Source organism: Mixophyes fleayi, chromosome 9 (genome assembly GCF_038048845.1).
Source record: "Mixophyes fleayi isolate aMixFle1 chromosome 9, aMixFle1.hap1, whole genome shotgun sequence".
Taxonomy (NCBI): Eukaryota; Metazoa; Chordata; class Amphibia; order Anura; family Limnodynastidae; genus Mixophyes; species Mixophyes fleayi.
Window position 1 is genome coordinate 25416392 of NC_134410.1, and position 25446 is coordinate 25441837.

General features: G+C 41.9%; 2 protein-coding genes across 7 annotated transcripts in view; one reads left to right on the top strand and one right to left on the bottom strand.

The window, feature by feature from the left end:
* Positions 1 to 11070, top strand: part of NUMBL (NUMB like endocytic adaptor protein) — a 65136-nt gene extending 54066 nt beyond the window's left edge. For all 3 annotated transcript variants that reach the window (XM_075187032.1, XM_075187034.1, XM_075187033.1), the window contains exons 9-10: positions 4428 to 4598; positions 5645 to 11070. In XM_075187032.1, coding sequence (XP_075043133.1) covers positions 4428 to 4598; positions 5645 to 6336 — 863 coding nt within the window. In that variant the 3' untranslated portion in view covers positions 6337 to 11070. The remainder of the gene's footprint in view (positions 1 to 4427; positions 4599 to 5644) is intronic.
* A 709-nt stretch (positions 11071 to 11779) lies between these two features.
* The window catches only part of PRX (periaxin), a 53726-nt gene continuing 40059 nt past the window's right edge, over positions 11780 to 25446 (bottom strand). For all 4 annotated transcript variants that reach the window (XM_075187036.1, XM_075187035.1, XM_075187039.1 and 1 more), the window contains 4 exons: positions 23148 to 23261; positions 21634 to 21793; positions 21201 to 21388; positions 11780 to 20428 (listed from right to left, as the gene is read on the bottom strand). In XM_075187036.1, the coding sequence (XP_075043137.1) occupies positions 14288 to 20428; positions 21201 to 21388; positions 21634 to 21793; positions 23148 to 23261 (6603 nt within the window). In that variant the 3' untranslated portion in view covers positions 11780 to 14287. The remainder of the gene's footprint in view (positions 20429 to 21200; positions 21389 to 21633; positions 21794 to 23147; positions 23262 to 25446) is intronic.

Genomic DNA, 25446 nt, shown 5'->3' on the forward strand with positions numbered 1-25446 from the left:
CCCAGATATGTGCTACGAGAAATTCCTGTCTCGGAGGTCTACAGACAATTCCTTTGACTTCATGCCTGGTTTGTGCTCTGACGTGCACTGTCAAGTGTGGGACCTTATATAGACAGGTGTCTGCCTTTGCAAATCATGTCCAATCAACTGAATTTACCACAGGTGGACTCCAATTAAGCTGTAGGAACATCTCAAGTGTGATCATTGGAAACAGGATGCACCTGAGCTCAATTTTGAGCTTCATGGCAAAGGCTGTGAATACTTATGTACTTGTGATTTCTTAGTTTTTTTTATTTTTAATAAAGTTGCAAAAATCTCAAAAAAAACTTTATTCACATTGTTATTTTAGGGTATTGTGTGTAGAATTTTGAGGGGAAAAAGGAATTTATTCCATTTTGAAATAAGGCTGTAACATAACAAAATGTGGAAAAAGTGAAGCACTGTGAATACTTTCCAGATGCACTGTAAGGTAGTGGAAACAATTCTAGCTGGTGTTAGGGAAAGTGTGTGTGACCACTGTAAGAAAGAAATATAATCAGCACCAATATTAAAGCGACATTGTGCCACCGGCATTTCTGTGCAGCTTCCGGTGGTACGGTACAGTTGGAATGAGGAGAGACGGTAGACGGTCGAGATGTGAATGTTGAATTAGTTTTTGCAGAAATCTTAACACAATCAGTCTACTATTGGTAAACATGACTGTCCTTCACCATGTTTATTAACTGACCCTCCTTCCACTTCTGGTTCTGGAGAAGATGGTTTTGTACTGTATGGGTACTCTTTGGGTTAGCTGCCAGTTCCGAGGAGCTGTGTGCCCGGTATTTTTGTTTGGCATCATGCTCACTGCTGGACACCGAGCCAGGGCCCTTACTCCTCATGTTTGCAGAAGTTGTGGCAGCAGCTGCTGTCAGCAAGGGGGTTGTGTTGATGGCCACCCTGAGATAGATTTCCAGTAGATCTTCGAAATAATCTTGTCCTTGGCATGATGATGTTCCTCTGTACTCAGTGGTAGAACTGCCATTGGTGCGGTAGGTGGCGTGCCCATGGAGATAATGGGTCCCCACTGCAGGGCAGATGCAGACTGCCGGGGGGCCCCGCTTCCCGCCTCCCTGCACCGGGGCCCACAGCTCGCAAGTTCCGCCTCTGTCCGAACTACTCTGTAATTTCCCACCGCCTTCACAAATGTTGATCTGATACTCATGAAATGAGAAGTGACTTAAATACAATCATGTTCCACTTGTTTGCCTGGTGATGGCAGCAGAGTATCAGGATGAAATTCAGGATGTTTGAGAATAGAAGCACGAGATAGAGGTGAGGTCAGACACAGCATGTGGTACAGCGACAATAAGTGTGGAACACTAAACAATATCAGCGGAGGATTCCACCAATATAGTGGCAGCCACTATGACTTAGTAGCCACTGAGCTACTGGTAATGTGCTGTAATGTTCTATATCCTATGTCAGTACCCCTAATGTAACCTTATCTCTTCATGACAGAAAATTGTAAAGGGTTCGAGTATTCAGGCAATCCTAATCTAGAGAAAAGTATCTATACCCGTGTGTTATGTCATGACCGAAGTATTAGACTTTAAGCAGGTATTTAAAATTTTTCTTTATAGGACTTATGATTTTTTTTAAAGCAAGATGTCTGTGTAAATATAAGGAATCAGTTTTGCACGTCTCATGAGAAGGCTGCAGCTAGAAGTAAATAATATACATACCGAGTGAGGACAGATCCTGGGACTTAATCTGTTTTCATTATTTGTAAAAAAAAAGAGGGCGGGGCTTTCTTAGTAGTCGACATCTGGTGTAGTTATTGTCCCCTATATGGCAGTGTTCATAGATGCTGATAGTCTGGCTCTGCAGGAATACTAAAAGATGCAGAACTGAGATCATCTACTGGAAAGAACTTTGCGGAATACTAGAAAGGATTGTCCCAGGATTGGTAAAACTATGGTACTGACAGTTCTAAGACCAGAACAGTTCTGTACAAACCTGTCAGCTGATGATGGTGACTCCTTGTACACCAGCTTCCTTCAAACCTGCAAGAACCTTAGTCATTTCAAAAGAGTACATCAAGATAAATTAAGGAATATAGTACAACTTAGCCTGCATAGTAGATATTTCCCTAAAAGGTTAATGGGAGTTGTAGGACTGAGAAGAAAACAATATAGGACCAATAACATTACTCCCAAACCTTTGAAGTTGGGGAATCATGTCGATGCGCATGACAAGGGGCCATGCCCACACCCCACCAGGGGGCCGGTCAGTGCTTTCACCCCCAGCAACCTTCTAAACACACTTTCAATGCTATACATAAACGGGACATACCTTCCCACTATGGGACGAAGCTGTCCATGCAAATGGGGACTGTAAAGTTGGGTGGTATGTGATAGGGTGCTCTATGGGCTGGTTAGAGGTGCCGTCATCTGTGATAACCTGATCAGTAAGAGGGAGAGAGGGAATTAGAAGCTTTCAGGACAGATTTAGAGAGACAAACGCAGGCAAGTGGCCCAGACTTTTCTTCCAGGGCGCCACAAAGGTTAAAAAGGGGGCGCGGCAAAACAGTGCAGGCGTGGTTTGTCTGATGTGGGTGTGGTTTATATAGCCGATGAAATATATGAGAAATCGGACTGTAAGATCCAATCGGGGAGGGACTCGTGAATGATTGAATATTCTCTGCACAGTGCTACATAATATGGTTGCCACAATATAAATCATAATAATTTCCATATCTGTCAACATTATCTCAGCATTTCCATTTATCGCAGACTGCACCATGTGTATCTGCCCAGCCCTGTATCTAACTTGCCCAATTGCAATGTGTATGGTCCAGGGTTTCCCAAACCCAGTCCTCAGGGCTCCCTAACAGTGCAGGTTTTCCATATCTCCTTGCTGGAGCACAGGTGTATTCATTACTGACTGACACATTGTAACAGATCCACAGGTGGTCCTAATTATGTCACATGTGATCCGGAAAACCTGCACTGCTGGGGAGCCCTGAGGACTGGGTTTGGGAAACCCTGGTATAGCCCATAATTAGTGTAAAGTCTCTTGTCAAAACACAGCCATCATTACTCAGGACAGAGCCTACAGGCGGATTCATCTAGACACGTAACTGCCAGTTTTGTGCCTATCAGAATCATTCTGCACATGCCCTGGACCAAACTAAATGCAGTAGCGCTCAATGCATCTACGTACACAAAGGACACTTACTACAGCCTACCGTTTCTGAGAGGGAACGGGGAGGGGAGGGGCATTTGCCCGTAGTTAGTGTACAGTAAGGGTGTGCCCAACTCAACGCACGCAGCCACGTGCAATTCAAGCTTCTGGACATCATAAAGTTACTTGTTGTTCTGCCGTATCTCTTGCTCCAGCTACAGGGCTAGTCTGAGTCCTGAGTACTAGTGATGTCAGTATCGTATGCATGCTATAACATGTGTCTGCCATCAGGAGCAACTATCAAAATGTATTTTATGTTCAGTAGACATTAGAATCATCCTAATAAATGTATTTAATGAAAAACAAAAATCTAAAATAACTTTTGTCATTAATGCTTAAATTATTAATAGGTGACATTAATTCAATATTTTTTTTTTTCATGCGTTCTTTTGAAAATGTATAAACCACATAAGCATTGGACGTATCCTGCAGTGTCTTGTACACTAGTGCAGAGCGGACCTACACCCGAATTCATCAGCGCACGTATCTTCAGATCTGCTCCCTGTTGAATCCGGGAGTGCACAGAGACGGGTTACCTGCATTATTACACAAACGCACATTGCGTTCAGTAAGCGCGCCTTGATGAACGAGGCCCTGCGTTTCTTACACATAGATAAATATGATTTGATGGCAGCAAAACCTACTTATCCAATTAGCCTGCTCCTTATTATGTGCGATTGGTGTTGGGAGGTTTTTTTAAATGGGGCAAGAGTTGGAACTACTATTTTTTTTTAAATGCTTCACTAATTCCACTTTCCTCACAAACATCTCACAGAACATATCCCCAGCAGCCCTTGAAAGGGGATGGACAAACCCTAACAGTATTTTTGAATTCTGCTGCACTGCAGTATGACCATGAAAGATGTTTAAAACTTCAACAATACAATAAAACCTGAAAAAATAATAAACAAACCTCCTAAACCTAATAAAATAAATAAAATAAAACGTTTTTTGCAAATACAGAAGAATAGCACATGTTTGTATGTTCATGTGTATTCTTTAAGATACTCAGCATATGCTTTCGGTTGTACACTACTTACACTAAACACTTGTTGTTTAGTCCTATGCAGAGTCCCCAAATCAAAGGTATTTACCAAATAACGCACCTATGTCTATATCATTGGGAATCGGTAGAGATCATTAGAGACATCAGCCCAATGGCTGTGCAAATAAGCACTTACCTAAAACATATCTGTTTCTCTCAGTCCCAGAAATGGACCCTACAGGACCCCCCGATCCAGATGGAATTACTGACCTGTGCATCCAGATCAATCACTCCTTCACCAACCAAGCATCGGAAGACCCCTTTGTCAATGGGAATGGAACTAGGACCCCTCCTAACGTGGCTGCTCTTCCTCCACCTCGACAGACTGCAAGTGAGTACTTTACAAGAGAGACCAGATGCATCGTCCATCGCTCATTATACCATTTACACCGTGTCATGTTTGATGGTTTGATGGTAGTGTCTGTTTAATGTTAAGGCATTGTTTAGTAATGTGCAGTGCATTGTGGGACATGGCTTCCCACAATGCACAGCACCACAAGGCATTATGTAATGCAGCCTAAGGACACTATCAACCTTGTGTTGTTTAAGCATAGCATTACTGCGGTGTAGTTTTGTATTTATTTTCAATTGATAATGTGTTACACAAAAGTTTTTATATTGTTGCTTTTACAATCAATCTCCCAACATTGTAGCTGTAGCTATTAACACTACGACTTTTCTCCCACAAACAGCGATAAGAGGCTGAATGATGAGTAGTTAGCGGTTGGTCTTTAACCTTGGTAGCCTGAGCCAGACTAATGAACGGGGTTTCACATATCGCAGAGTGTGGTGCAGCGTTTCTACAGGGCTCCTGTAGACACACATGCAAAGTGTAGAACATTTCTATTTGCACAAATAAGTCTGATTCTCACATTCATAGGTGCAAACCTACATCCCAAAAAATATCACCCCCCCCCCTCCCTACTAAACAGGGAATGCCCCCTTCTGTGCCACCTCCTTGGATCCCATCTAATTAACCTCATCTTGCATGTTGGTGCACACGTAGACTAGCACATCCCCATCACCCACCCCCATCCGGATCCTACCATCAAATGATGCAACATTTTGCACCCCTGCAGACGACCTCTATTTCGGTCAGGAAATCAGTGCACTGTCGCATGGATTTGCAAAATGACAATATCACAGCTCTTTTACGCTTAATCATCTGTATTGTTCACACTGACGGGCAGGAGGTTGTGCTGAAAAGCATTATGTACTAGATTTGTTTGCAAGTACCTGAAATATTACCCTCCCCCAACCGAGGGTAGATATTAGTTAAATTAAGTGTTTTGGCATTAAATTCCTTGTGCATGTTAAGATAACAGCAAATGATTGGCATGGTGCCACCCTCTGATGTTACCCATGCTTCTCCTGCAGGCATTCCTGGATGGCCAGATCAAGCAGTGACCACCTCAGCCCCTGCTAACTTCCAAATGGGTCATCGTCGGACCCCATCCGAGGCAGAGCGTTGGCTTGAAGAGGTGGCAAAGGCGGCTAAAGCCCAACAGCAGCAGCAACAGCAGGAGCCTGTGCCTCAGCTAATGGTGGCTGTGTCCATGGCAGTGCCACCTGCTATGCAAGCTTATCCCGTTTCATATGATGCCACCCCTGCTCCTGTTGGCATGTTTATAGCTCCTCATATGCAACCTGCCTATATACCAGTGGGTGGTTATAACCCATCCATGGCAAACAGCATGTCTTATCCTACGCCAAGTGTCCCCGTGGTGGGCATCACCCCATCACAAATGGTGGCCAATGCTTTCTGTTCTGCCACCCAAGTACTGTCGGCCAACCTGGCAAACAAGTCCAACCCATTCCCTCATAGCATACTGCACTCTTCAAACACAAGTATCCAGAACCAATCCCAATCAGTCCAATCAAGACCAAAGCCAAACGGCACTGCCAACGGTACGTGGCCCCCAGATCCCAGCCAGCTGAGACTGGCATCCACCGCACAGGAAGTAGACCAGTTCGAAGCTCAGTGGGCAGCGCTAGAGTCCAAGTCTCAACAGCGTCTGGCCAACCCTTTCTCCAATGAACTTCAGAAGACTTTCCAGATAGAATTGTAGCCAATATGCTGCCATTTCTACTTAAACTTTGTTCAGGAACAACTGCCAGTTTACGGTCGGCCAGTAGGACATCTCGTACACATCCATTCTACAGACCTGTGTGTATAAAGGTTCCAGATCCCAATCTGGGGGAGGGGGGGTATAACTGGAGATCATCCGAGGCAAATAATGACGTCTGTTCTTACAGATGCAGCTAGTATGGTCGTGCAGTAGACTAAAAGCCACTTTAAATTACAGTAGGGGTTGACGACTGTTTGATTTGCAATTGTATGTGCAAAATTGTGCCAGAAAGATTTTTGATGGGAATTATGTATGACTGGAATATGGATTTGGGAAATATTTGAGAGCTATAACAGGTCTGTCTTTGCAAGAGGGTTGGGTATGTAAAGAGGAGGTTTGAGTAAGTGATCGTGGAGAGCGGAGGTAGGGTATGATTGAGGTGGTGCAAGTGTCTCACACATTATTACAACATTTTACACCACACTAGACAAGTTCCTTGTTTTACATTTGTCCATGTGGTGCTATTTCTGTTGCTATAACCAGGGTATCTGCTCATAGTTTTTTATGTATTTGTATATACGGTGGATTTTGTTCTAAATTATTCATCCAAACGTCTGCTCCCTGCTGCCACCTGTTGGCAGCTGTAAGCTCAACTTGGCCTCTCCTGTCCTGTTGGTATTAACAGTGGGTACATCTGTAAGTGGTCCTGAGAGAGCCAGGTTTTATTTGTCATTAAAAAGTGTGCCCAATGCCTACACACACTGGAGGCAGACATTTTGTCAGTGCAATCTAACAATTCACTAGGAGTCGGTGGCATCGGTAAGGCACAAAGTAAATTGGTAGGCTGTGTTATCATGACTATTATTGGTTCAGTACACAAAATGGCTGCCTCCGTTGTAGGAATGTTTCACCTCATTTCTCTGTGCCAAATTCAAGTACATCTCAAGGTTACCCTGTCAAGTGTGATGCTGCCATTGTGTGAGGTGTATGACGAACATATGGGTTATACTTCTCATTTCAAACCTCTCCTAACGTAAACATTTACATTTTTCTGTGGTTTTATGTTTTTTTTTATTGTAACTTGAATGTCAAATGTATTCCATATTTAATATATATACATATTTTTTTTTCTCGATCCTTTTGCTTCTGTTAATATGAACTTTTAGGAAATTTTAAATTGACCAGATAATTAGATACCCCGGAGAATTCGATTAGCGGCCCATTAATTGGAGGCAAAGCTCAGACTGCAGAATAAATGTTAGAAAACTGCATCAGAATTACAGAAAGTCATTCATGGACAGGATCACTGGTGTTTGCAGAGACGAATGTTCCTGGTGTTTGAGCTGTACAAAAACAAGCACTAGTGTATATTTTATAAAGCAGACCAGGTTTTTCAGATTTCCCTGTTTGATCACAGGTTATTAAACACTCCGGCTCACCTAGCTGTTATGTAAAGATATCGGTAAACCCAGCCCTAAAGAGAAACCAGAATGGAAATTCTTTGCTTACGATGAAGACAAAACTTGTTGAATTATGTATTCTCCACTGTGCCATGGCAGGATGTTTTACAGATATTGCAGGAGCATGTGAGGGCTCTGGGCACACCTGTGTTACAGGGCCATGTACACCACCATGGCAGGATGTTTTACAGATATTGCAGGAGCATGTGAGGGCTCTGGGCACACCTGTGTTACAGGGCCATGTACACCACCATGGCAGGATTGAAGGTATAGCTTTCGTCAGCATTGCATAGTAGAAGTCTCACAATGGATGCAGTCATTTTGAGGTTTGCCTATGAGATATCGGCTTCACGCCTCAGTGATGTCGCTGGTTCCTAGTGAATTGATTGGCTGAATAGTGGTTCATATTACAAAATAACTGCGTCTAATGTGTATAGGTGATGAGTCCACTTGTAGGAATGTTACCTCTAGTGGTGAAAGTACTGCCACTGCAAGGGGGTGTGGCCACTAGGGGGAGTACGGAGGTGAGGGGTGCCCTTGTAGGAATGTTACCTCTAGTGGTGGAATTACTGCTACTGCAAGGGGGTGTGGCCACCAGTGGGAGTACGCGGATGAGCGGTGCCCTTGTAGGAATGTTACCTCTAGTGGTGGAATTACTGCTACTGCAAGGGGGTGTGGCCACCAGTGGGAGTACGCGGATGAGCGGTGCCATTGTAAGAATGTTACCTCTAGTGGTGGAAGTACTGCTACTGCAAGGGTGTGTGGCCACCAGTGGGAGTACGCGGATGAGTGGTGCCATTGTAAGAATGTTACCTCTAGTGGTGGAAGTACTGCTACTGCAAGGGGGTGTGGCCACCAGTGGGAGTACGCAGATGAGTGGTGCCATTGTAGGAATGTTACCTCTAGTGGTGGAAGTACTGCAAGGGGGTGTGGTCACTAGGGGGAGTACGAAGGTAAGGGCTGCCCTTGTAGGAATGTTACTTCTAGTGGTGGAAGTACTGCTACTGCAAGGGGGTGTGGCCACCAGTGGGAGTACGGGGGTGAGGGCTGCCATTGTTGGAATGTTACCTCTAATGATGGAAATACTGCTACTGCAAGGCGTGTGGCCACTAGGGTGGGGACGGAGGTGAGGGGTGCCCAGCAATGCCAAGTCGTGCCTGAGGCCCCCAATCTGGTTACCTTTCCCTGTAACAGAGATGTATTACTGAATGCTCAACATAGATTCTATTACTAAGCCAGAAGGAAACTGTACTGGTACTAACTGAGGAGAACTACAGATAAATTGTAGAGGTTGGGTGCCTGGATTCATGTCCGGTGGCTCTCAGGAACCTGAACGAATGTTTCATACCTCCTAACATTATGCCTGGAATTCTCATCCTCAATTCCCATAGCCTAACCTCTTGTTCTAACATTTCTTCATGCCAGAGACGGGATTTGCCAAATCCAGTTCTTGTAATAGGTTATGTTGAGAATTTTCCACTGGTACACTGGTGACATACTTAGATAGGTTCAGTCACCTGTGCATGATGAAAGAAATCCCCAAAACATGACTTGTTGGAGGGACTAGAGCAGTCCTGGCCAACATGCGGCTCTCCAGGCAAAGCATTCTGGGACTTGTACTTTTACCTGGAGAGCCCCAGGTTGGCCAGACCTAGACTGGAGGAACAGCTAAGAGCCCTTCCCATAGAGATCTTTGGTATTCCTTCAGAATATAAAAATATAATTATATCTAAGGCTTTGTAAGACTGTAAAACCAAGCCTGCAAGTAATAATATACAAAATGTGAACGTTCATTTTTATACCCAACGCTCTGTAAAAATATCCACAAAGACAACAGAAATTGAATAATTCCTGACATTAGCCATAACCTACCTTTTATCTATAGACTATATCCATATGTAATATATATATAAGCGTGTCTGTACATGTACATATTCAGAAGAATTGACTCAGGTGTCTGTCTAAAGTGTAAATTATCTTCATTATAGATTATACGCAGAACATGTGTCTGAGTGTATAAAATCCACATATACATTATATAACGTGTTTACATATAAGAAGTGTGTGTACATGCTGGATGTACGCAGGTATCAAAAATGGAGACCAGGTCACCTGACTGAAAAGATAGTTTTTATTTAAAAAAAAATGTAATGGGACTAAAATATCAGTTGCCTTTTATGAAAGAGCTGTTAGCGACATTCATAAATTATAGACAAGCTTGTTCATATGAAGGGGGGGGGGGGGTATTTTTTTCTATGCATGCTAAGCTCCTTGACTGTAAGCCTATTGAGGAGCACAGCAGGGAGCCTCTAGAAGGCTATAATGAAACATATCTTGAACTCAACCAGCTGTTGAGAATCCAAAATAATAATTACTATATCCTACCACGTAACTGTCTGTGACAAAAGATGTTTTTTTCGGAATGGATTGTGTTGTTTTTTTTTATTCAGTAGTTTTTGAAAGATTCCATATTCTCTGGGCGGTCGCTTTCACAACTGTGTATAATCATCTCATAAATGAGGTGTGAGTTCTTGAGACTTTCAGTCTCGGGAAGGTCATAAGTATCTCAGATTAGTCACTGATTCCAAAACTGTGTACATTGGGAGCCAAGAAAATTAGAGATAATGGTATTTCTCTAAGAAAACTGAAGCAACCTGTGCCTCTCCAGCCGTTGTAGGACCATTAGTCCCAGCATGCCCTGAATAGCTCTGTGCAAAAACTTTCTGTTACTCCAAAGCAAACTTAAAATGCTTCCTTTAATCTGCTCACCAGCATGTGAGCACGTCTTGTGTGTTACATCAGGAAGTTATTGAAATAAACAGGAGGTTGTTTTTAAAGGCAAATAAATAGAGGATAAAATCTGTTTCCCCAAGGTGCACAAACCCTATCAAGAGTTCTGCCAATGTGTGTAAAATTTTATATATGAATGTTACCAATGGCTCTTTCATACAACAGTGACTTATTTTAGCTCCATTACTTGACTGCTAATTACTATCCCAGTTTTAGGCTCATAGTCACTGCCATTAACTCACAATCTGGAGGCTGAGGCTCGGTAATGACACTGCCACTCACAAATTTTCCGAACCTGACTTTCTAAATCATCATTTTGTTTTTTTTTAACAATCTGACTTTCACTCTACCCTGCCCTCTGATTTGTTCTCCAGTCTAATAACTTGAACAGTAAAACCTGACTTTCCAGATTTTGTATCTAAAAACCTTCTGTATTTATATTATAACATTGTGGAAAGGTAATAAAATACAGTGAACTCCTAAACGTTGTGTACTGTGACTTAACTTGGTTATGTCGTTGTGTTTGTATACTGTAATTTTTTTTTTAAAATATGGACAAATTTAAATAAAAGGTGTGTAGTGGGTGTGTCACATATCTCAGGGGCGTGGCTTGTGCTTCAGTAGGCCAATCCCCTCCCAAAATATACCCTGCACTGCCACCTACACCTGTGCAGCAGCATAGCAGTGAGCAGGACATACCTCCCATCATACCCAATTTCGGGATAAAGGTTTGGGGACTCCGGTATTTATAGTAGTATTTATGATATAGGATTATTTAGTAGTGAAATTACCAAGGTAGTCATTTTGTGGGCTGAACCCGCTATTCATGCGCACACAGCTGATCAAATTATTAGGAACTGGTTCCTAGTAAAATGATAGGCTACCTTCTCATGACTAATGGTTCAGCCCACAAAAATGGCTGCCTCTACAGTGTGAAGGAGACAGATGCACTTTAAATGAAGAAGGTACCGGGCCCTGGAGGCTGTCGTCACTTCGCTCTATTTAGATCATTCATGAATAAACCATTCTACACAAGCTCCACCCACTTACATTTAAGACTCCTCCCACTGCATTTATGGCCACACCCACTTTATTTCTGACTCCAATAGGCATAATTTATGTTGCTTCGGGGAACAACCTGCGGTGCAAATTCTTATATGTACAAAAAGAGACAACTCCAACACGTCAGAATCTTCAAGGTTTTCAATGAAATGTTTATTAAAACATTTTGATTAAAGATTTGATTACTACATCAAAACACCACTTAAAAAATAATAATAAATCTGTAAGCATGAAGGGTTAGTTGGTACTTTACAAAACAATAAGGTTGTTTTCACTTCAAATATAAAGTCACATTTATTTTTTTTAATAATTAACAATAATGGTAATACAAAATAGACATTATACACCTTGTAGTAGCTTCTAGATTTCAACAAATATGTTTACACAGAAATACAAATGATGTTATTGATGGTGAACACGGATGTCACATCAGTCTGCAGGGCAATAAACTCTCTCACACGTGAAAAATCATACTCTAACCTGCAAAATACAAGTATACCACAAAAACATACCTATTTTCTGCACACGGCAGGTTCTGGTTTGTGTAGATGCAGGCATGACCTAATTATTGCTTCGCCTAGGGGCGAGAATACCTGGGGTATCTATACCACCTAGACCTCTGGGTAAAGCAAAATTATGTCGGCCATTTTGGGGGGAAGGGGGTAACAGCCTTGGCAGGTGACGTCATCAGGAGATGGTTGGTTTTAGATTTACGAAAGTCTAATAAAATATTTTCAGGTATTCCTGTTTGGCCTTGAACTTACATGAAGACAGCCATTTTTTTAAAGGTGACTTTTATAGGCTGAGAACCATTTCTGTGCCATTAAAATGTAATTACACACAGAAAACAGTCTGTATTAATGAACTGCTGACTTTCCATGGCTCTACGGGATTTGATGGTCAGGGTGAGTCTATATGAGACTCCTATGTATTAGTATTCAAAACATAAAGGGGTATATTTACTAAACTGCGGGTTTGAAAAGGTGGAGATGTTGCCTATAGCAACCAATCAGATTCTAGCTGTCATTTCTTAGAATGCACTAAATAAATGAAAGCTGCAATCTTATTGGTTGCTACAGGCAACATCTCCACTTTTTCAAACTCGCAGTTTAGTAAATATACCCCTTTATGTCTTGAATACTAATACATAGGAGTCTCATATAGAACTGAATGATTGTTTACCATGAACTTAGTACTGCAAGATAGTTAACAGATATTCAATTTGCTCATAGATGATGGTTTTGTGAACTCACGACATTAACGTTTGGAAGAAGTTCTGACAATAAAGATGAAGCTCTAGCAAATACAACTGAAAAGATGCACCTTTAAAGTGCACCTGTTGCTTAGGAACCCTGGAAGCAGCCATTTTGTGGGCTGAACCATTGTTTGAGACAGCAACCTATCCATAAATTCACAGTCTTCTTTCCCATGAACATTGGTCCCGCCCACAAGATGGCCGATTGCACTGTGTGAAGGTGAAAGATGCATTTTAACTTCAGATGATAACAAGGCTTAAAAGTCTGAATAACATTTTTTTCACAACATATTATTTTCATGCAGACTTGTTTAGGTAAACTAGCCATGTAGTCCTTTTACATAATACACGTGATAATATGTCCTGACTGGGGTGATTGGACCCTGTATGAGCTCACGAGAAGGCACTTTCGTGAAAAGTAAACGGCTAATTCCGTGGGCTAGATCGGTGACCGCAAATGATAGCGATTTTCCAAGTACCCAATGTAAACATTGGATGAGCTTTTATCAGTAACGGCATGATAAAGTTAAGAAAAGATTGGCACATATGGATGCATTGTAGAAAAACATGCATATAGTGTATATGTATAAACATATAGGTTACATGAAATATAGGTATTAAGGTCACTGTAAAAGCTCAGAGCATTGGTGTGTCTGGATGTTAACATGAGTATTAATGCATCATCAGGCACTGCAATCGTCTAATAACAAGGCCATATTCACATTGAAAAAATATTGAGGAATTTTAGATTTTCAAGTTAGCGTTTAAAAAAACACAGACATACTACATCAGAAGATCGCTTTATGTCTGTTCACATGTCACTCGGAATACAACGCCAGAAATGGGGTAATCGGTTCAAACAGTTGCACTAACTATTTATGTAACTTTTTTTGCACTCAGAACATTAGACTGAATCGTCTATTTTTGTAAAAGCACCTTTAGAACATGATGACCCTAGAAAAAAATTAACCAAAAGGAAAGCACTGGGGCTATCCAATCCTGTATTTGGGGAAATTATCCCTAAATAAAATGCCTGTCTGCTCACATTAAGGAGCGGTAGCTATAACCGTACACAACGTTGCATTTACTAAAGACAGACAAGTTTCTGGCACCCCCACATTGCATGGTATGGAGCTTACGCCACATATTATTGCATTTTGCTTGTATGAACCTTGGTATGTCACATGTTAAAGGTTGATTTAAATAGATTAATCTGCTTTAAAACGCAAACAAAAAAAATGGTCACCTTGATTGTGACCGCCAGGGCAGTCATTGGGTTGAGATGCAGGAGAGATTAGAGCGGAAAGAGATTATTTCTGGAACGTGCGGCCTGCAATTTTTCATAATAGTTGTCATATCAAGTCCTTGGCTAAAACAGTTGTTCTTATATGGCCAGTGTTTTCTCTGTTACAGTCTCTGTCTTGATTTGCTTTGTCGTTGTGACTTTCAGAAACCCCAGTGTGGTCTCCTCCTCTTTTATTGTCTCTTCTTCCTGATGAGTGGTGAAACACACTTGTGGCAGGCTGATTTGGAAACCTTCTTGAGAACCCTCTTGGATGTCTGTGTGTGTCTCTGTGGTTGTTTCCACCTCTGTCCCTGACTTTGTGCTCAGGGATAACTTGGGCATCTTGTATTTTGTGGATTTGTCTTTGCTGTTGTCCCCCTCTACTTCTTTCTGTATCCCACTATTGTCCACCCTGTATTCTCCCTTAGATTTACTCGACAGAAATCCAAGGGAAATCCGACCTTTCGCTGATTTTGAGTCTCCCTCTCCAACGTTCTCCATTGTTGCCATCTCGGTTCTTGCAGAAGAGCTTACAAGGTGGTCCTCACCCTTCTCCTTTTTCTTGAAACCAGAGAAAGTGATTTTAGGAGATTTAAATTTGGAGGTAAAGGAGCTCTCGTTGCTTTCCTCTCTGGTCTCTGGCTCGTCCGTCTTAACCAGCTTCAGATTCATCTCAGAGTCTATTTCTTTACCCTTGTATGGCGAAGAAAATTCAACTTTAGGAAACTTGAGTTTTCCAACCTTTACAGCCCCATCTTGAGATCCATTTTGAATAGATATCTCATTCTCCCCATTTACGTGACCAGAGGAATTGGTGCCATTTACCTCCCCTGAGTTTGCTTTGGAGGAAGAAAATCCTAACCTGGGAAACTTTATCTTTGAAGACTTAGAGGTGTCATCAAGACTCCTGTCCGCGTCGCCATCTGTCCTTGTCGAAGCTTCAAACTCTCCATTTACTTCTGTCCCTTTCCCTTTACCTCTGGACCGACCAAAAGAAGGTTTCATCTTTATTTTTGGTAACTTGACCTTCACTTCTGGACCTTCGGTTTCCAAACTTGTGTCTGCATCAGATGAAAATAGACTTGAACTTTTGTCCTTGACTTTTCCTAGAGAGAAAATATTTTTTTTCATCTTCTTACCCTCGTGATCTGAGTCATGCTCAGAGCTTAACTGTTTCATATTTATCTCACTGTCTTTTGCCTCTAACTTCAGGTTGGGTGCAGAAAGCTCCACTTCTCCAGACATAGCTTTTGGTAAACCGACTGCAAACTTCGGTAGTTTTACTTTGTATTTTCTTTCAGCATCTTCTCCAGTCGTGCCGTGGTGTTTGTGTTCATCCTTGATTTTGCTGGTCTTCCTTGTAGAATCGTTTCCTTCCATGTCCTTTGATAGCCTGTGCTCCAGTTGTGCACCATCCACTTCATATTCTGCATGTCCTTTGATCTTCGGAGTGGATAGTTCTACATCTGGCATCTTAAACAAAGACTTTTTTCCTTCTGAATCATCTTCAAGAGATACTTCCATGTCATCATCTGCCTTCCGTCCTATTAGTCCAATTGTTGGCATCTTGATTTTTGGCATTTTCAGCCCCACATCTATTTCTAAATTCTCAATACTTGATGATTTGGCACTTTTTGTCTTGTCAGTTGCACTGGCTTGACCACTTTCCACCAGCCCCTCACCTTCAACCCCTGAAAACCCAACATCAGGCAAAGAGATTTTTGGCATTTTGAACTTTTCTGCACCCTCCCCAGATGGATGCAATGGCTCTGTGCTAACATCTATAGTTTTGCTTGAAATTCCAAATGAAGGCATCTTGATCTTAAACATTCGTCCATTTTCAGACTCTTCATGACCTGAGACCTTCACATCACCTTTCACAGACATTTTGTGGTCACTTTCTGTCTCCACATCCTCCCCTCCTCTTTTAAGAGATCCTACTTGAAGCTTAGGCATTTTTATTCTGAAGCCCCTGATACCTGAATCAGAACTATCTTCTGTTTTGTAAGCCTTAACATCTACTTTGGCAGTATCTTTAACAACCGTACTGGAACCACCAAACTTAGGCATCTTTATTTTTGGCATCTTGAGCTTTAGTTCATGTTGGTCACCTTCAGGGTAACTTAATTCTGCCTTTTCACTATCTTTCGCATCATCCTTGTTTAGGCTAATATCTAGCTCCAGTTCTGGAGCCCTTATTTTAGGAGTGGACATTTTCGGCAGCTCTACAGATGGTAAACTAAATATTCCTTCAGTGGTACTTACTTCAGCACTTGAACCATGCATTTTCATCTCACCTTCAATGAAAGGTATGTCTTCTTCATCTAATCTGACTTTGGGAAGTGAAATATCAAAATGAGGCATTTTTATTTTAGACCCTTTCAATTTCATTTCAGACTCAGCCAATTTAGATTTGTCTCCACTAATTTCCATCTTGGCTTCTGACTCCCCAAAATTTGTCAACTCTACTCTTGGCATCTTTAATTTTGCAGCATTTCTTTCCAAACTAAGAGCGGTTTCATGCTCCAAAGATATCTCTGCACTTGGTTTGGGCAAACCAAAATCGAATTCTAGATCTGGGACAGAAACATCGATGGATGGAAGTTTGGGTATCTTTAAATCTCCTTCATAGTGTTTGATATCGACATCAGAAACATCTACTTCTGCTTTTGGGAAGGAGGTACAGATGTCTGGTTTAACACATGGGACAGAAATTTGTAATGAGGGCACTTGTGTTGGTGCAGAGATTTCCAGAGATGGCATCTTTAATTTATCACTAAATTGAGCCTCTGCGCTTTCAAGTCCTACTGACTTTTTTGCCTCTGCCTTTGAAAAAGTGACATCAGCTGTTTGATCACTCTTTATTCCAAAGGAAGGTAAAGCAACTTGGGGGACTTTCACGTGGACATCAGGCAGTTGAATATTCTCTCTTGAACCTTTTACAGTTAGGTCGACTTCCTTTGCCTTCACTTTTGGAGGTGACATTTTAAATGTAGGCATTTTAATAAAAGAGGTTTTTCCATCACCCTCTAACAACACTTTTGCTTCTTGTGCAGCCGTTTTCACTTTTTTTGCTTTATCTTCAGAGGAGCTGATCTCTAGCTTTGTTTCAGAGACATCTGCATCTTTTCTTGATATTCCGAATGAAGGCATCTTGATTGCCGGCATTTTCATTTTTAATTCTTTGCTTTTCCCCTTGGCTTCAGCACCAAGTTCACCAGAAGAAGCCTCAACGGCCTTCACTGGTTTAGATGGAGAAACTTTCGCTTCTACTTTAGCTTTCTCAATTTCTGCATCTTCATCACTTCCTTTGCTCTTACCAAATTTTGGCATCGAAAATTTAGGAATGTTCAGCTTCACATCTGGAATGTCGATATTGATTTCATGGGGTTTGTCTGTTATGGAAGAAGTGTCTGCTTTAGGAACTGCAATGTCTACCTCTAACTTCGGAGCGGAAATGTCAACAGTGGGAAGTTTAACTGATGGAATTTTAACTTTCACGTCAGAAGATACATCCACTTGGCCAGAAGAAGTGTCCACCCTCCCTTTGCTAGCTTTTACATCTACTCCACCTTCAATATCTTGCTTTGATTTTGGGAACATGATTCCGAATTTAGGCATTTTCATTTTTGGTCCTTTGATAGCAATTTCAGAGTCTCCCTCTGCATCCAATGTTTTTACATCCACTTCTCCGCCTTTCTTGAATTTGGGTCCAGAAATGCCAAGTTTGCGAAGAGAAAACTTTGGTGCTTTCCATTTAGCATCACTCACAGATGCGGCTGCCAGATCCTCTTTACTTGACAACTCAACTGCAACTTTTGGTATGCTTGCATCAATGTCCACATCAGGAATTTTTGGTGCAGTTATAGCAACAGAAGGAAGTTTCACTGATGGTAGCTTTATATCTTCTAAATCTGGCTTTTCTAGTTTCACTTTAGGGGGCCTGACATCAGCCTTTTCTTTGAGCTCGCTACCACTGGCTTCCATGTATGTGGATTTCCCTACTCCTATCTCAACTTTTGGCAAACTCATCTTTACCTCTTTATCGTCTTTGCTCAATCCAGGTCCCTTCATCTCTGCAGCAATGTGTGGTAAAGAAATGTCACCTGTGATCTTTGGAACATCAAGTTCAACGTTCATATTTTTGGCTACATCACTTAGTTTGGGGAGGTTTAGTGTTGGCATCTGGAATTTAGTGTCTGCTTCTTCCAAAAGTGGCTGAGATGCCTCCGTTTTTACTTTTGGAAAGTTCAGGTTAATGCCAAGGCTTGGGGCATCTATATCAAGAGTGGGCATTTTAATAGAAGGAAGACTTACTTTTGAATCCCCATCAAATGCTATTGAATCAGACTCTACTTTTGGAAGCTTCATTGCTAATTTAGGCTTGTCCAAAGAAATACCTAGGTCAGATTTTGGTGAAGTTATACGAAGATCAACAGGTTTAATTTTGGGAACAGAAATATCCAATTCAGGGACACTTATTTTATCATCTTTTACAGTAAGGTCTCCAATTTTTGGAAGTTTTGCTGTCACGTCAAGCTTGGGTAAGGAAACCTTGGGCATTTTAAACTTCAAGTCGTACCCATCTGTACCCTCCAACTCAGATGCTTTTATATCTGTCTTAGTTGACGGAACTGTGACTTCCAGTTTACCTGGTTCACTATCCTGGACTTTCGGCAATGAAATATCAACTGATGGCATCTTAATCGAGGGAAATTTAAGTTTTCCCTCCACTTCTTTCGAATACTCTCTCTCTGAACCATCCATCTCAGATTTATCTTTGGACAATCGTATTCCAAAACTTGGCAGATTGATTTTTGGCCCTTTTAATTTAAACTCCTTACCTTCACTTTTTCCAGCTGCCCCTTCTGCCTGGACTTCCTGAGTATCACCCTTTAAACCCAACTTAGGAAGACCTATCTTAGGCATTTTGAGTGTCACATCTGGAATTTCAACAGGGCTCTCTGTATCAACATGTGGGACAGTCCCAGGATAGGCATCTTTAGCTTTCATACCTACCCTAGGAGGACTTATTTTGGGCATCTTCAGTAGAACATCTGGAACATCAATGGGCTCAACAGTAATGTCTCCGGATTCCAGCTTGGGGACATTTATGTCAAAATCCACTTTAGGAGCAGAAATGTCAAGAGATGGAAATTTGATGGCACCTCTCGGTTGGCCATCGGGACTGTCTCCTTCTATTTTTCCTTTAGGGAGAGAAATCCCAATTTGTGGGGTTTTTATAGATGGCATTTTAAACTTATCCTCAGAAACTTTCTCCTTAATATCTTTTTTGACTTTTGGGGGTGTTAATTCCAAAACAGGTTCTGGAGCTTTGCTGGACATGCTAAATTTTGGTAGTTTGATTTGAAATCCTTGGCCAGTGGTCTCAGGTGTCTCCACTTCAACAGAACCATCAACTTTTGGCAAACTCAAATTGACATCCACTTTAGGTGCTGCTATTTCAACTGAGGGTAATTTGATTTCAGTTTTTGGCCTTCCATCAACGTGAACAGCAAGATCTGGTTCTTTTTGCAGTTGAGGTGCGCAGATTCCAACCCTTGATATTTGAGGAATGCTGAATTTAGCTCCTGGAGCCTCCACTGCAACATCAGCCAATGGTACTTTAATCTCAACATCTGGAATTTTAACTGAGGTGCATATTCCAGGCACTTTAACACTTTCAGAAACCTCTGGTGTTTCAGCTTTTATAGTTGGAAGTGGTATATCAAGTTCCACTTGAGGGGTCTTGAAAACTTTTTCTTCCTTGGCTTCAATTCCAACCTTTGGCAAAGAAACTCCAATTTGTGGCTTGGATACCGTGACATCCGCTTTGAGCTTTTTTGTTTTAGCTGCAGATTTGTCTTTCCCTTCAACCTCCGCTCCAGCTTTAGCTGGAACTGCTTTGGTTTCAGAAACACCCAGGGAAACCCCCCCAGCAGCGGCAGCTTCTTTGACCCGAAGTCGCGGGAATTTCATCTTTGGTCTTTTCTGCTCTGCGGCGGTTACTTTGGTAGAAATCTCTGTGGTCTTAGTGACAGCTGTATCTTCTGCTCCTCCCTTGGTTTTTAAGAACTTGGAGAATTTGGGGAAGGAAAACTCGACGTCTACTGCTGGAATGTCCATGCTGGTAGCAGAAATTTCTGAGCCTTTCACAGCTTCCAAGGAAGCTTCTGAGTCCGAGACTTGACTTGGCACCTTCTTCTTTTTCTTCTTCACTGGTGTCAGGCTTTTAACAGTCTGAAACAATTCAACAAATCTCATAAGTCCATACATTTTGCTTTAATTACATCAGTATCTTTATTTAGAAACCGAGGCTTTGATATTCATAGAACACCACTCATCGGGTTGTACTAATGCAGGCATGGCTCTCCGGGTGTTTGTGAAACTACAAGTTCCAGCATGCCCTGCCACAGGGTGGCCAGGCCCGTACTAAACAAACTGATGGGATTTACACATTGCAAAGTGAATTCAGATATCACTCAATAACAGCGAATTATAAAGTAACATATTAAGCCAGAGTCTTGTTATATTATTTCAATGGCTTATGTGGCCTTTGCTATAGCACCTCTGCTTGCTTAGACAAACCTATAGCGAGCAGTAGGGGGCATTGGTGATGAAGTGATACACAGGAGACTCTGTGAAAACTAAAGGGGTGCGTTTTAAAACTCAATAATTATGACCATGGGCACCGCAAGACTGCTTCCACAAAAGCATCATTTATATAAGATTATGGGCTAGATTTACTAAACTGCGGGTTTGGAAAAGTGGAGATGTTGCCTATAGCAACCAATCAGATTCTAGCTGTCATTTTGTAGAATGCGCTAAATAAATGATAGCTATAATCTGATTGGTTGCTATAGGCAACATCTCCACTTTTCCACACCCTCAGTTTAGTAAAAATACCCCTATGTCTTATTGACCCCCCTGTAATAAAAGAAGAATTATTTTGAGAAATATAATATTCCAGTTGTAAACCCCATTGGCTCTAGGGTTATGAACCTCTACTTACCATTTTTGGCATCTTTGCCTTTGGACACTTCACTTCCGCGCTCCCAGGGGTCAGGGTGACGTCACTAGATGGCACCGTCCTCTTGAGACAGTAACCGACTTTGTATTGCTCGGCACACTGGAGGATTTTCAAGGCATCTTCATATTTAATGTTTTCAAAATATACTTTAGCACTGATGATCTGGTCCCCTGTGACAGTGAGGGAGAGATATAAGCAGGAATTAGCTGGCTCTCGGCTGAGGACTCAGTTAAACCCAGTTAACACATTCTGCAGATAATGGGACGGTTACTTCTCCCATCGAGGACACCTTTTTACACGTTCAGCCCTGTACCAGATGCCTGGTCCAGTAAGAAATGAATACAGAAATCTTCTGAATACCAAACTGAAATAATCCCCCTCTGTACACAGACCTCCCACCCACACAGTTATTTACCTTCAAGCAGAGGCAAGGTTTTGAAAGCAGGAGAGTCCTTGAGGACATCGGAGATGAAGAGTCCATCTTTGCCTCCACCACAGATGTTGATACCGGTCATGCCAGCCTGTGCCTCGGTTTCTACGATCACCTCCACCATTTCTGAGGCTCTCAGCTTCTCCTGGTATAAGAAACATTGCACAGACATTAACCACCTTGTCTGATCATGCACCACCTCTAATCTCAAAATGCTATCTATTCTGATTCTTTCCAAAATTCCCAAACCTACCGTCTAGCATCTAGTTCTCACCCGGACACTTGCTCTATATCTACACTTCTCTCCTGACAACTCTATCCACCTATTGCTGCCGTCCTGACCATCTGAGGCTGCCCTTCTGGAAAACCGAAAAGGTATCTCCGGGTGAATCTCCAGTGGATTCCATCCTAATCCCCGTTGGAGGCCATTCTCATTTTTTTTTTCCTTAGAACTCCCCAATATACTTCTTTAGTTGCACTGGGGGACTTGATAGACTTTCGCTTCAACAATCAGTACACATCCATGTTTTGTGGATACCTTTACTACAACTACGTCCATTGTAAGTTTACACCATCCTCTTCTATCTGTACAACTCTCTTCCTCTGTCTCCTTGCTGGATCAGTATTTGCACATAGTGCAGATATGCAGCTGATATACTAATTGCAATTTTCTCATGTAATGTGTATTTTTACTAAGTATGTGTTCAGTTGTAATGTATTTCAAGTACTGATCTGCTAATTTATTCCACAATCCTCCTCTTCTATTTGTACCCCCACCTCCTCTTTTAACAAAAAATCCACCCACAAAATCAACGAAGTTCTATTTTGTTTTCTTTTTGTCCATTCCCCATGCATATGTCCTCTTGGGGGCAGTCCTATAAAGAACCGACCAGCTCCCACCTAGCAGCACAGCAAAACAGAGCCGGAGTGCGGCAGACACAGGCTTGCGGAGAGGTGGAGTAATGGGTCATATCCTGTAGGTACTACAGGTGGGGGCAGAGGTTATTTTGAATTTGGGCCAACCTGTGGCTGATGTTAGACAATATCTGGAGAGTCACAGGTTGCATAAGAATTGCTGTAAACAACACAGACTGTGGCCCACCAGCAATTGTGGAACTACAAGTTCCAGCATGAATTAAATTATCAGTCTTTGCTCTCCAATATCAGTCTCCCTATACATCTTTACTAAAATCTACCTGAACATAACGTAATCATCATGAATGACTTATGAGATCCACACAGGTGTAAATTATCATCCAACTCTAGGAACAAAGATCAGGGGGTAAATGTATCAAGCTGAGAGTTTTTCGGCGGGTTTGAAAAACCAATCAGATTCTAGTTATTTATTTAGTACATTCTACAAAATGACAGCTAGAATCTGATTGGTTGCTATAGGCAACATCTCCACTTTTCAAACTAGCCGAAAAAAACTCTCAGCTTGATACATTTACCCCCCAGGTGATGCAGGATGTATGTTTTAAAGTGAAAGGATCTCCCACCTCTGTGATGTTGATGGTGGTCTCCATCTTGGGCTCTTCTTGCTCTGCCAAGTTTCTTTGTCCTTTCTGTAACAAAACTTTCTTTAACTCCGCGTGTAGTTTTTCCTTCTGCACCTGAAAACAGGAGACGCCCATGAGTAACAATCCAGTGACCTCATCACGCCCCTCTTTATGGTAGGGGTAAGGGAAGACAGGCGGTGGTGCACAGACACAATTTTGGAGTAATTGACATACCTTTAGTTTTTTTTATAGCTTAGGACAACATTAATTCTGTGTGACGCATACGACATACACCAGTCAGGGCAGGGTCACACGGCAATCACTTGCTGGCATAGCGGGGGGAATTAGATCATTATTATTAGAAGTGATCTCGTACGGCTGTGGTGCTGGTTATACCTTGTTCAGTTTACCTTTTGGGGAGGAAATACCATAGTTTCAGTGGCTGCTGTCTGATTTCAGATATTTGGGGTCAGTGGAAATAGCCTCCCTTCCTGCCAATTGCATAGGTCTTAGATCATTGCGCTGGGTTCCGCCCACTGCGTCAATTTATGGCTCAGCTTCAGAGAGGATGCCAGGAACTCTCGGAATCCCAGGATCACCCACTATTTCCGAATTCTCCCGTACATTCCATACAGTGGGGAGACCAGGCATGAGACCTCAATAGGTCTACTAGTTGGAGATAGGGTTGTTCATTGGTAAAATAAAAGTTTGGGGTGGATATCTTCAACTTTCAGTCTCCCTTCTTGGGTTAACTCTACCTGCTCTCCATATCTGAACATTATATTATCCATATTCTATGTTCTGTGAATTCTACACAGGTGTGAGTAACATCAGACACCCTCTGTACATCCTAGAACCATACTTCAGATGTTTGTTTTATAGGGAAAAGTTTCCACCTCTGTGATGTTAATATTAGTCTCCATCAGAATATACATCAGAACTAGCTGACGTTTTTATTTCAATATAGTCTTTAAACTAAATCAAGGCACAGGAAGATGGACATATTGGCACTGGCTGTTATTTGTAACTTGCAGGAAACAAGTAGGGGCACTCTAGAGAGGAAACGTCAGGAATTTTATTCACAGGAAAAGCTTACCATGTTGATATAACACATAAGACAAGCGGGCACAGACTAAAGCAGAGAGTACAAGTCCTTGGAAGGACCAGAGAATTGGGCAAGGGGATTACGGTTGACTAAAAGGTAAGGCAATGAGGCCCTCAGCAATGGGCATCTCTGTTAGCCACAACCTTCTACGGATGTATATTTCAGCATGTTTACATCTATTAATGATTGGGGGAATGTCAGATTGCAGTCTAACAGAACATGGCATCCATCTCCTCAAACGCAGAGGTTTAATTATTATTAATTGTGAATTAGTATCAGTGTACTGTAAACAGCTTGAAGTAATAAGACATTTTGTGGCTGTCTGTTATCTTGTGCAGGATTCACATGTTTAATATGGCAGCAAATTATCAACCCAAAATGATCCAACTGAAACTTATTGGGTCAATTTAGCCTGATCTAAAAAACAAACCACTGCAACATGACCAGTATCTGGACAAACGGCAGGATTGACCTGGGTGTGACAAGCTTTAGAGCAGTTAGTTTCAAACGATCTTCCTACAATAACAAGATTTATGGATCTCTTCACTTCACTGCTTGGACGTGTTAAGATCAAAGTTTGAAAATTCAATCATATGCTTCTATTAGGAGATCCAGAAAACATGCAATGCTATAGTGAGGCCTTAGGATGGCATGAGAATGAGTGCCATAGAGCACATTCTTTCCCCAAAGATTCCCTGAAATTATACCCAGGTATGTGCATCTAACTGACAAACCATTATGTCACTTTCATTAAACAAGTAAATGCTCAAAACATGTCCGGTTACTGTAGGAGAAGCCCTTCCTTAGAGCCATTATCACACCCTGGGTCCATAGAAACATTCAAACTGGAGATGAGATAAATTATTGGGGGCAGCACGGTGGATTAGTGGTTAGCACTTCTGCCTCACAGCGCTGGGGTCAGGAGTTCAATTCCCAACCATGGCCTTATCTGTGAGGAGTTTGTATGTTCTCCCCGGGTTTCCTCCAGGTGCTCCGGGTACCTCCCACACTCCAAAAACATACAAGTAGATTTATTGGCTGCTATCAAAATTGACCCTAGTCTCTCTCTCTATGTCTGTCTGTGTATGTTAGGGAATTTAGACTGTAAGCTCCAATGGGGCAGGGACTGATGTGAGTGAGTTCTCTGTACAGCGCTGTGGAATCAGTGGCGCTATATAAATAAATGGTGGTAAT